The sequence below is a fragment of the Ixodes scapularis genome, unplaced genomic scaffold (assembly GCF_016920785.2).
Source record: "Ixodes scapularis isolate PalLabHiFi unplaced genomic scaffold, ASM1692078v2 PGA_scaffold10__122_contigs__length_95168666, whole genome shotgun sequence".
NCBI classification, from domain to species: domain Eukaryota; kingdom Metazoa; phylum Arthropoda; class Arachnida; order Ixodida; family Ixodidae; genus Ixodes; species Ixodes scapularis.
Genome location: NW_024609836.1, coordinates 67,221,624 through 67,234,035, shown reverse-complemented (window position 1 = coordinate 67,234,035; position 12,412 = coordinate 67,221,624). Strand labels below are relative to the sequence as shown.

Below are 12,412 nucleotides of genomic sequence, written 5' to 3'. Positions count from 1 at the left end.
CAGACCCAGATCGGAGACCTCTGCGGGGAAGCTCGGAGCGAATCTTCGGCCCCTGGGGGGATAGGTACCCATCGCCGATGCCTAGCCGTTCACGAAGTAGTTGAACGCGTTTAGTGATTTGTAGGTTTTAAGTCACTTTCAGGTATATGGACCTTCTAGTCGAAAAGTAGTCCTATGGTGTGCCCACGATAACTAAAGCAGATATGCCATTTCCTTGAAGAAAAAGTGCTCTCCCTTTTCACCCAAGGGAACAGGAAGATGTCGATCTCGTATGAGTAAATTTCGGGAGGTACCGCAGCTAGTCCTCGGCAGTGAGACTTTTAAAGTAAGCGCTACTCACTGAAGGTCCTCAAAAACAATAACCCACCGGGAGTAAAATACTCCCCCCGAAAATTCGGCCATTATTTGTTTTTGTTTACCTCCGAACACCCTGCACAGACGCTCCGCAGCAGCTGTGCATAAGCGCCGTCATTACCGACGTTCAGTTTTTGTTTCATTTTATTCCGTTCACTTCATTATCATACCAGGTCAGCTTATTGCCATTTTAGATTTTACTGCGTTCTTCTCTCAAAGTATTGGCCTTTGTGGAGGATCGTCAAAGTCCGATTCAGTGGCCCAGTATCTCGGTAAGACAAGACAAGGTCAGTAATGGCGGCTGTAATCTGTCGCGTATGCAAAGCGTTTGCACTCTTGCATAATTGCGACGGGTTAGCCCCGTTAAGTGCGCCTCTCATCGAGCACCGGTACACTGCGGGGAAGCAATACCCGAGGAGCCCCTGAGCTCCACGGGCATTGCTTTTCTGCAGTGCACCAAAGCTTGGCGAGAAGCGCCCTTAACGGGGCTAACCCGCCGCGACCAACACTTCGAAAAGTATCAATATTGCTGTTCCCCTCGAAGCCAATACCGAAAAGCGTATTATTAATGCATTAGCAACCACACCATAGGAAAAAGCTAACCGCGTACGTCTGCGGACAAAACAGTGGAAAGGAAAGCGCACGGCATAGAGAGGAGGAGAGTAGTTAATGACAAAGGCGAGAGGGAGGCGACGTCACGGGGTGGAAGCCAATGAGCGCGCGGATGCTGGGGTGAGTCTGAACTTGCAGACGAATGAGACAGAAGAACGGAAGCAGCGCCTAGGTCAGTTGAACAAAATGCGGCGCAAGAAGCGGCAAGCCGACGCAGGCCCTGGTGCGGCCGAGGCTGGGGCGAAGCGGGCTTCTCGAGCCCGCATGGCCGAAAAAAATAAATAAAGGAGGATCCATTGGTCGATTCTTAGGAAATGTGTTAGCATCACCCTTCCACACACACGCCCCTTTGGGAAAGGCTAGCACTGGCCCCGTAACAAAGGCAAAAAGAGGCAGCGAAAAATAGAGAAAGCAAAAGAGAAGGCCAAAACAGAAATGTGAAGGGGTTAGTGTGTGGCGTGTGTGGCGGTTCCCAAGGGTCCTGCTAACGCATTCTTTAAGGATCCACCAATGAACCTTTCTTTATTAAAAACTACTATTAGAAACTTCTAAGATTCGCTCAACACTACAAATGCGTGCATGGACCTTAGGTCTAGAACATCATGAAATGTAACAAAAACACGACACGAGCAGCTGTTCTTCCAGAAATCACTGTTGTCGCTTGGCAGGCATCAAACCACAAAACTCACTTTTAGCTGTTCGATGCTCTATACCCCTGCACAACGGGAGCTGCTTAGAAAAGTGCAACTGGCATTGCAAAATGCGTTGCACTAATGTAGGGAGAGTTCATGTCAGCGAATCACAGGTATGTTTCATAAAGATAGATGGTTGGAAAACTTGTCTGCTAAATTTCTCGGAAAATTTTTCTGTTAAACAAAATGACGTTATTTGACACAATGATGTGACATCAACGGAGGTGAAAGGCTACCGAATGGCAAACGTGATATATATAAAAATCAATCAACCAACAAAGTGAACAGAAGGAGGCAAATAATACCAGTATTTAAGTTTGCTAAAAAGATTTACTACCGTTCCCACTAGAGCAATTTGACACCTCACCCTTCATTTGATTCTTAGTTCAACCCCCAGTCGTTCCTCTGCCCTCTTCCCCACCTCCCGATGGATGACATTGGCCTCTTCCTGCGTCATGACGCGCTCCATGTGCCTGTACACAACTCTGAAGCAGTGGCTGGTGCGTCGCGTCTTGGGGTGTGTGAACACGTCCACGGGCTCCACTCGCTCCACCAGGTCGCCCCCCACGGAGCGCACCAGGTCGAAGAAGTCGTTGGGCGTAAAATCGGTCGGAACCCAGAAAGACATGTCTGCCAGGCAGGGCGGGTGGCTGCTCAAGACCTGCATGAGTGGTGGGAAGGCAACACATCGAGGAGCTCCTAGAGGCACAATCGGTGCAGTTAGACTTACAGTATCTGCAACCCAATCCTCGACTAAATTGTGGGTGCCGCCATTTTGGTGCTTAGTGCAGAACGGGTGCAATTCACGACAGTAATCGTTGGAAAATGTAACTTCATGAGCTTCAGATATGGTGTCGGGAAGCTAGGGCGACATTCTTGTATCTCGCAAGCAAGCTGTGTCAACCTTCCTGGAAAACGGAAAAGCATTTCCCACAATTTCAGATGAAGCTTCGGACAGCTGGCAACCATGGTTTTAGGCACGAAAATGCCTGGAGTGTTGTTACTCTGAAGCGTAGCCTATTCAGCGCCTCTAGCTAAACTCTTCTGAGAGTAGCCTTCTAGTGGCTCTAGGTGTAGCTTTTTGTCAACAATTTCGTAATCAGATGCCACATAAGGATAGCATGACTAAGCACTTGGCAGTGAATAGAGTGGCTTAAACCCTAGTTACACTAGCGCTCTCAACTGTCATTAATTCAATGATCATTGGCATCTCCCAACTGTCATTGAGCTCAACTAAGTTGTCTGGTGTTGCACGGCACATAGTACTAACAAACCCAGTTGAGATGCGCGTCACGGGACACAGTTGAAATCAAAACGAAACCAAAACTGATGTTGCATTACCTTTTTTTCAGAAGTAATCCAAATGAATTATATGCACACTTTTCATTCATTATAAACATATAAAACAAAATAAAATGAACTTGGTTTCGTTTTTAGAGTGAAGAAACAATAATCAGAATGTTTTACATGAATTCAAGCAAGAGAAACATAAGGAAGGTCTTATTTACACCGGCATCACAATGGCTGCCCTCGCCGAGCTTTGGCTAGTGTACTTCGGCTTCCCCCGACATGCCGTGATTGTTCTAGCAGCAGTTCTGGTCCCAAATCATACCTCTTCCGGCAATATTTACTGCTACGATACTAGCTCAGTTGCAATGTGAGTCTGTAGGTTGTTCCAGTCGATTATGGTCCGTGGTATGAATGCTCATGCGTAACTAGATGAGTGGCATGTGATGCGCGCTACTTTGAATGAATGATCACGACGTGGAAAAATAATGGGTGGTGTTTTAAAAAAATCATTGTGAAGCGATGCATGGTGATAGAGCTTGTGAAATGCTTCTCCGACTGGTGTGCTTACTGTTTAGTGTCCTATTCCTCCCATCTGTGAACAGAGGCCCCAAAGTGGAGAGAAATGACGTCATTTAAGCTGCTGTGTCACACCGTCGGACGTCGCAATCCTGGCGGTTTGTGCTAGAAGTCCCGGCAAAAAGTGTGAGCGAATGCGAGTGCCGCCACTGTTGCAGGGTCCCAAAGCTTTCGTAGACTGTCGAGCTGGAGAGCAACCTACAGCGGAACTGCCGTCTGCCACATCTACCACTGCTGCTGCGACGTCGCCAGGGTCGTGGCCAAAGACAATGTGACACACTTGTGACGTCATCTGGGAAAAATAGGGATGCCACTTCCGATTGAGGTTAATATAGCGGACTGACAGGCTGGTCGGTTGTTGACAGACGTGATAAAAAAGTGGAGCTCGTACTGCGTTTTGCTTCTTCTCTGTATCATCTTTTTTTTTTTAGCTGCTCTTCGACCGTGCCAATAAAGAGAACATGCGGATCGGAAAGGCATTCCGAGTGCCGTACCTATGCTCCAAGGACCTCCAACCTCACCTTGAAAGAGACGGGCTTGTAGGGGTCGTCATGCTCAAACTGGGACAAAAAGCCCGGGTCTGTGCTCCAAAAGGCCCGGATGTCCGGGATCTTGTACAGGGTCATCGCAATCCTCTCGAGGCCCAGCCCAAACGCCCAGCCCACTTTCTGCTCCGCTCCAGCTGCGGGAAGGAGCGACCGAAAGATTTGCGCCATACACAAGGTTTGTGACCTCGCAATAGCTCGAAAGATGCAGCAGCCGAAGTGCTCAGCAAAGTTAGGCAGTTGGCTCCCATTAATCAGTGCTTTTCGTTCTGCAACGCTGAGAGTTCAGGTTGAGAAAGAGCGTGACGGCCATACTTTTAAAGCCCAGTCTTGATGGGAGTGTCGCGAAATCTTCCACGAACTCTGCTTTGTTTCGTGCCTTCTTCTTTTTACAACAGCTTCGAAGTGAGTACAAACTCACTTCGAAGTGAAACAAGCCCAAAGTGCAAAAAGTAGCAATTTGGGACGGCATCCTTTAATGAGAGTGTCTGCGAAATGCTATTTTACCAAAGGGTGGTGCCAACGGGTCGACGAAGCCCTACAAATTTCAAGTAGCACAGACGGGTCATGGCAGTTTTAGGCAAGAGGGAGAAAAATGTTGCTACATCACGCGCGGCTCTCCAGCGACTTCCAGCAGAGCCTCTTACCGAGACAGTCTGTAAGGTGAATATTTCTTTACAGGGATCTATTGACTGCGTCACTGAGTGGAAGTTTGGGGTTTCTTAACACAGAATGTGTTTTATCAGCCGAATTCCAGTGTTGGAATTTGGCTTAAGTGCTGTAAGTACATTGTATTTAAAGTATTACTTTAAGTAGGTTAAGAAAACTTATACTTCACCTGATGTACACTCTCTGAGTATGTACTTGTACTTAAAGTACCTTTTCTGGTACTTTCTGAGGAAAGTACATTTCCCGACTTCAAAGTACATTCCCCAATTTGGCCTCATTAGATTTGTATCATGAATGATGCTTGTCAACCTCTAACAAAAAATGGTATACCGTCATGTGAAAACACGCTATTGTCTTTTGAGACAACAGTTGGTCATTTTTCTGAGAGAAGTAATGGTAGTCATAAGACCAACACAACTAAGTGCCTTTTAAGTTGATTCTGTTAAGTAGTTTGTCAGCGAGCGTAAAACAACTACTTTGCAACCACTTAACTTTATCCAATATTCACCACCATTTCCGAAAATAACTAATGCACCCCCGATTAAACCCGGGGCAATGCATACATCTTGAAAGAAACACTGTATAGGGAAATAAAAGGGCGTCATGAATGATTGTGTTGAAAAGTACTTGTGCTTTACAATGAATGTACATGGTATTTATTGCACTTTACTTCAGGTATACTGTACCAAGTACCATATTTAAACGAATGTAGGTCGACCCTTTTTTCAATTTTTGAAAATCTGAAGTGGGGGGTCGACTTTTAATCGAACCAAAGCATTCCATCATCGGTAAAAACAACAATCGCGATATCACGAACACCTCGGCTTGTTACGAGTTCAGCCGGCTGTACTATTCTTGCACTATTCTGTGTGCCTTGCACTATTCTGTGTGCTCATTTTACAGATTAATTATTTGTTTTTATTTGCACAAACGAGTATTGATAGTGATTCACAAATTAACCCGAATATATGGCGGTGAACAGCACATGGTGCGCCCGACTCAGGGGGGGTGACGGCACTTCTTGTATGAGCCACTCCAGAGGCCGCCGGAACAGCTTCCCAGCTCATTCACCCCGCGGCTTCTCTTCGCAGTTTTTCGCACGAATCACGGTCGCACATCGTTTGATTGAGTGACGAGATCATGCTGGAGCACTAACTGCGTTTATTTTGTATTGACACGGATGATCCGGACAGTTTAGGTTTACAGTGCTCGTTTATGGCCATTCTTCACTTGGAAGCAACCAACAATTGCGCTGTTGGACGCAAGTTCAACCCGTCGGAGCGGGTGATGCTCCAATGGAGTCTGCAGTGGCGTGGGATATTAAACTGTGACAGCAAACAAAGAGGCTTCCACTGGCTAAAGTCTGGATAGGTGGGGGTGCCTTCTGGAGTTGGAGGTCAGGCTTGCAACGTACGTCGCGAAAGTGCGCAATCAGTCCCTACCCGGGACGTCCAACGCCGAGCAAGCGCGGAAGATGCGGTTGATCCTGTCATTTGCGAAGTGCGAGATTTCGTTTAACGACTCCAACGACGTGCTTCGAGAAAGTGGCAGTGATGATGACGAGACTGACAGCACCAGTGCGGACGAGTCGTAGTCTAGTCCCGGACGGAGTGAGAACGACAAAGAGCAGCTTCAGTTGTCCCACCTGCAGCGTGAACTTCCTAGTTTCGGTAACGCCTGGGCATCTCATGCACCTCGCGCGTGCATGCACAGCCAAAGCACGCTAGAAGGCACAGATCGCGTGTTGGAGGCTCGGCTTTCGAAACAGATACTTTGCCATTCTCACGTATTCTCAGTAAAATGCGCATCTACAGATTTTTTTTTTTTTTTTTTTTTTTTAATTTTTTGCTGTTGTGCAATGGGGGGTCGACTTACAATTGATTCGACTTACAATCGTGTAAATACAGTACTTCCTAGATGTACTTTACCCAATGCTGCCAAATTCTACAAGAAAACCTTCATAAAAACAATCGTGAAGAACTGTTGCAAAGAACCGTAACATCCCACATAGTGACATAGTGCGACACCACAATGTCTCATAAGGGCATGGCACCATGCTGCCATGTGACGTTGTGACATCACACACACATAGCATGTGCCCAGCTCATTCCCAAGACATTCTGCACTTACCGGTCGTCGTCTGCACGATCTAGCCAGTGCAACTTTCGGAAATGCTCCGCGAAGTTAAGGTTGCCGCAACGTGTCTGACCGCTCACCGTTGTAGAGGATCTCCTGTTCCATGATGCCGCAGCCAAGCAGTTCCAGCCAGTCCCCCTGGAACCTAGCCTCCAGCTCCCAGGACGGGTGCGTGAAGGGGAACGTTGTGGGAACCCAGCGGGTCTCCGTCTCTGCGCACGTGCGAGGCAGGCCACGATTCGACGAGCGGTCGGTCTGCGCCGTGCTGCAGCCCCGAAAAGCAACGGTGCTAGGGGCGTGTTTTTTACCGTTGCGTTCAACGACCCACCCAGCTACGATGACCGTCTTATGCGACGTCTTACGTCGTTGCAATCCCGGTGGTCGGTCGTAGGTCGGCAGAGACGGGACGTACCGAAAGCGCTTCAAGTCGAAAACCCTCACCAGGCCCAAAGAGCTGCTTGGCCAGGCCTTGAAGACAGGTCTTCAGGCTGTGCTCCAGGAGCTTGGCCGTCTCCATCGTGTGGAGCCCCTGCTTGATCTCGTCCCGGCTGCCGTCTTCGAACAGCTCCAAGCCATCCCTTGCCGCCGCCCTGCCTTCGAACAGCTGCGGGCGAAACGAAAGATACTGGAGTTAGAATTTGTTCTTCGCGCGGCGCTTTAGAGCAGTGGTCTCAAACTCATTTGAGTGTGGAGGCCAGATAGCTCACACCGGAAAGGCCAAGGGCCAACGTCAGACGAGGGGGGGGGGTTAAAATATTTTAAAAGAAGAGACCTCATGCTCTGTGCTTTTTGTAAATTCACAGTTTCGCCAGTGACATCTTTAAGTTTGGTTTGTTTATATGATTGCATTGGGCACTGACCTGATGTGATAACAAGAATTAAAATGACACCACCCCACCAACGTGCAGGCCTTTCTAACAGAACAAGCGACGAAGTCCATTGTCATTCTTGTTAATGAAGCTGAGCGTGTCCCTAAAAAACAATCAGTGAATTTGACACTCCTTGCTTTTCTGACATTTTTTTATTATAACACCCTGAACAAATACCAGTTCATTCATTCAATACTTGTCTTTTTATGGGGATATTTTTTTGAGGGGAGAGTGCCGAGCTCATAGCTTTATCTTTGCCAGTTGCTCCTGCTGATCGAGAGTTCGCACAGCAGAGATGCATCCTTCAACGAATAGCTGGCGCTTTCAGCCAAGTAGCGGAAATGTTGAACATTACAAAAAGCTGGGAAGCAAAAAATAAAATGAAACCATGAATGCAGATACTTATGAACTATGAGAATACGTTAGAAGAGCAGAGCTACTTTTCGAGCAAAAATGATTCGACGAGATGAGATCACTATGGCGCATGCCATTTCTAGCACTTCAGACATAGGAACCGGAACTCGTAGCTGGTCGCCCGCGGGACTCATCTCAGCGAGTCGCGGGCCGTGTGTTTGAGACGCCTGCTTTAGAGACTGCCTCCCGCCATTCTAGTTTTGGCAACAACTCGGAAACAAAAAGCGGGTGCGGGTTGCCTACTCCGTAGTCTTGCCTCGGTTCGTTTGCTACTTTGAATAGCTATTATGGGGTATCTATAGATGTACTACATGCCTAACTAATCCACCTAAAGAAATGCAGAACTCTTCAAAAATGATTTTTTATGCACCTTGATGGTGACACGTATGTCAAATTAAATTTACAAAAACAAATTGTTGTGTGTACGTTTATACAGCCGGAAGTTAGTATGCCTGAGTGGGCGTCTGGTGTCTCGGACGTATATAAGCAATTTAGCCAGTGTTGTACAACCGCTAACCTGGGGTCTTTAACAAAACATCATGCATTAGTGATACACGACCGCACGTCAGTACAATGCTCATCCAGATCGAAACGGGCAGGGGTGGGGATTGAACCCAGGATCTTTGGGTTCTGCAGCGCGAGCTTTCGCTCCACGTGCTTCGAGCTGGTGTGCGCTAGCCCACTCGGCCACCGATCCCCCTATTAAACTTACACTAAAAATAAGGTTTCAGCATATTTATATCTCGAGACTTATTTTGAGTGAGCAGCAATATCGAAGTTGAAACAGGCATCTATTTTCAGACATTGACAACGAAACGGAAGCATGTTCCGGAATATATCCAATGAGTCTTGCAATTCATATTGTTTTTTTTTTCTAGGCAAGCTTTGTTATTTGTGAAATAACTGTCCTATCAAGGCACTTAGAATACTGTTAGTTGTGGGAATTCAATGTCCCCTTAATGACAGGTGGTCCCGTATGAGGGCGTTTTTTCGGGCACCAAGGAATTCGGAGTATGGAGTGGGAGATTGCCAGAGCGCAAAGCTCTCCTCCAGCGGCTGAATTCGACATGCCGTAGTTCCAAAGTTCACATTCTCTGCAAATTTCCAGTGACCCCAAACGAGACCATCAATGTCATCGCCCCTACATTCCTCTGAATGGCTATGCAAGGACAAAACAAAGCACAAGAGACTCGAACAGGAAGCCCGTGGCTCCGGAGCTCCACGCTGCTTTTGAAAAAAAAAACACTCCTGCGAGGCGTTATCGCAACTCTCACGAGCTATAGACGCTTTCAGCGAGTCAGTTACTCGAGCTGCCACCAGTCGGCGCGCCCTTCGCGCGCTTTCCGGGCCGCCATAGCCGACCTTCAGTTCCTCGCCGTTGCTCCGCGTTGTGTGCTGCGCAGGCCACTACCAGAGCTTCGTTTTCGTGTTCATTTACGTTCCGCGTTGAAATCTTGCACTTTCTTTGGGTCTTTTCGCTATTTAGAACTTTCATTTAATCATTTGATATTTATATTTCGACATAGCTCTTGTATTTTCTTATTTGTGGGACGGAATCGGACAGGGAATGGGTCAGCGATACTTATGAGGCTTCAATGACCATGTAAGTTCATCCCATTCTTATGTTTTTGTCGCTAATAAAGGGCTGTCAACACTACTGCGACATATGCAAATTGCAACTGACGCAGTAAGGCTATCGCAGTCGTGCTTCTCGCTGCATGTGCGCGCTCGTTTCCGTAAAGCCGACCCGCATGTCAGCGATTTAGCGTGCGACAAGACGAGCGATGGAGATTTTTTTTTATTTTTTTTATTTACAAATGCTGTCGCCCGTTGCATCGCTCGTTTCTTTTGGGTTTTTAGAAAACGTCGCTCACCGTCTTGGTCGCTTGCTCCGTCACTTCCATGCGGCTTGCCTCGTCGCGCGACTGACTGAGTGACAGCGAAGCGGGTCGCCGTCGCTTATCTGGTCGCTCGCCAAATCGCTTACATGCGGTTTATACTCAAGTAATTTCCATGCACACAGCAATTAACCACTGGCGCCTCGATATTAAGTATAAACCGCGTGCAAGCGATTCGGCGAGCAACGAGACAAGCGACAGTGACCCCCTTGCTGTCGCTCGGGCAGTCACGCGACGAGGCAAACCGCATGGAAGCGACGGGAGCAAGCGACCAAGACGGTGAGCGAGGTTTTCTAAAAACCCCAAAAAACGAGCGATGCAACAGGCGACAGTGAGATATCTTCGTCGCTGACTTTCGTCGTTGTCGCCGTCTCTCGTCTCGTCGCACGCTAAATCGCTCACATGCGGGTCGGCTTTACGGAAACAAGCGCGCACATGCAGCGAGAAGCACGACTGGATAGCCTTACTGCTTCAGTTGAAATTTGCATATGTCGCAATGGTGTTGACTGCCTTTATTAGCGAGAAAAACGTTAGAATGGGATGAACTTACATGGTCTCTGAAGCCATAATTGTGTATCGTCGATCCGTTTCACAAATAAGAAAATACAAGAGATATGTTGAAATATAGATATCAAATGATCAAATGAAAGCCCGAATATCAAAAAGACCTAAAGAAAACACACGATTTCAACGCGGAACGTAAAAGAACGCGAAAGCAAAGCTCCGGTAGGGGCCGGTGCAGCACACAACGCAGAGGAACGGCGAGAAACTGAAGGGCGGCTATGGCGGCAGGGTCACGTGACGCCAAGATGGCGGCGCCCATGAAATGTTGCCTGTTACAGGGTTAGAATAGCAGGACAACCTTCTCCCAAAATGGTCTCTGTTCGTCAAGATTGATCGTTTTGTTTCCTCTTCTCCAGCGTTCCCCCCTCCGAAGTGGAAAGGACGGAGGGCTTTGTGGGAGGACCTTGTCCCGCTATTTTTAACCCGCGACAGACTACACATGCACACCATTACTATCCGGACTACCTGATCAGCCGAGAACAGCCGCACGCCCTCCATCTGATGGAAGACGGGGTAGTGATGCCTGTCAATCTGGTCCCTCCTGTAAACGTCGCCGGCGACGAGAAAAGCGTCCAGTCCCGACTTGACCAGATCGACCTGATGAGCCGACGTGTGGGCGCGGAGCATGTGCGAGCCGTTCACGTAGTAGCTGTCGCTCTTGCAACGAGACGGGTGCGACTTGGGAACGAGCAGACTGTCGAAGTTCTGTTCCAGCGTCACCACGGGACTCAGTCTGTCGTACACCGAAAAGTTGGGGTTGCCCCTTCGGTTCACGTAGTTCTTCGTGAAGAAATCGGCGATTCTCCGCTTGAGCAACTGGATCGGATGGCATTTCTGGAGGTGCAGCTTGCGCTCGGTGTGGCCCAGGATGCGGCTAGTGACGTTCGTCTGGTCGTCCGTTTCGTACGACTTTCCGTCGACCGTGACGGTGTCCCCGCGCGCCTGGGGACCCTCGACGTTCACGTTGGTTGAGAAGGGCGACCTGCGGCCGTGATTGCAACATTTTAGCGCGAATAAGCGTCGACAACGAGCAAACTCGCGAACCGGCATGATCTCGGGGCGTAGTGGTTGGCTGTGCGGCTATTTACAACCGGAACCAAAACAAAGGTGATAGCGATGACACTTGGAATCACATGACTTTTCGAGTAATTTTTTGGATTAAGTTGCGCGTTCTCCTCCTTTTCATTGATTTATTCTATATAATTTTTTATAAATAAATATAGCATACATGTGTATGTGTAAATTTTAACTACCGAAATTATCAAACAATCAAAAAGTGCTAATTTAATATGTCTTCAGTTACTGGCTAGAGAGAGCGCAAGTCAAAACCCAATTCAACTTGCATTTGTGACATTTATATATGTGGAAATATGTATTTAATATTATAGTTATTCACTAATAATTCTGACAGCGTGAAGTACAATAAGACAGTAACACTTCGCAGTCACATAACTAGGGGTGTCGCGAACTTTTGTCGAACCAGATTTTTTGGTCGAACTTTCGGGGTTCGACTGAGTCGAACCGGTTCGACGAACCTTCGAACTTTTCACCAGATTCGACCGGTTCGACTTTATGGACAGTGTGGCCAGACCTTAATACAAGCATGTCTAGGTTTGGAGAATTTTTTTTTTATGCAAGGTGTTATTTTATTTTGCGAACTGCTGCAATTAAAAGAAACTAATTCTAATCAATGAAGAAGTAAATAACTTGTAGGTTTAGAAAGAGTTATATACGTAAAAACAGGGGACGGGACAACACAACTTAATTTTTAGTACTGTATTGACTGAAATAGC

The 12,412-nt window shown here is 47.5% G+C and overlaps 1 protein-coding gene across 2 annotated transcripts; it reads right to left on the bottom strand.

Annotated features, from left to right (window-relative positions):
- Nucleotides 1–1,974: 1,974 nt before the first annotated feature.
- Nucleotides 1,975–11,803, bottom strand: LOC8038341 (phenylalanine--tRNA ligase, mitochondrial). 2 transcript variants are annotated; one of them, XM_002412525.4, is made up of 5 exons: nucleotides 11,085–11,803; nucleotides 7,316–7,478; nucleotides 6,955–7,086; nucleotides 4,046–4,206; nucleotides 1,975–2,319 (listed from the first exon to the last, which is right to left on the bottom strand). In XM_002412525.4, exons 1-5 carry the CDS (start codon nucleotides 11,667–11,669, stop codon nucleotides 2,029–2,031), a joined length of 1,332 nt encoding a protein of 443 aa, XP_002412570.3. In that variant the 5' UTR covers nucleotides 11,670–11,803; the 3' UTR covers nucleotides 1,975–2,028. The 2 variants fall into 2 exon arrangements, with proteins under 2 accessions (XP_002412570.3, XP_042144576.1); XM_042288642.1 differs by lacking the exon at nucleotides 4,046–4,206 and having other exon boundaries at nucleotides 11,085–11,690.
- Between the last annotated feature and the right edge of the window lie 609 nt (nucleotides 11,804–12,412).

What these genes read in the sequence shown, in the direction of transcription:
- LOC8038341 (XM_002412525.4), bottom strand. Translation starts at nt 11,669, where the DNA reads ATGCCGGTTCGCGAGTTTGCTCGTTGTCGACGCTTATTCGCGCTAAAA. An exon ending in CAAGCAGCTCTTTGGGCCTG is followed by an intron (nt 7,087 to 7,315) that starts GTGAGGGTTTTC and finishes GCACGTGCGCAG; the next exon opens with AGACGGAGACCCGCTGGGTT. An exon ending in ACAAGCCCGTCTCTTTCAAG is followed by an intron (nt 2,320 to 4,045) that starts GTGAGGTTGGAG and finishes CCACTCATGCAG; the next exon opens with GTCTTGAGCAGCCACCCGCC.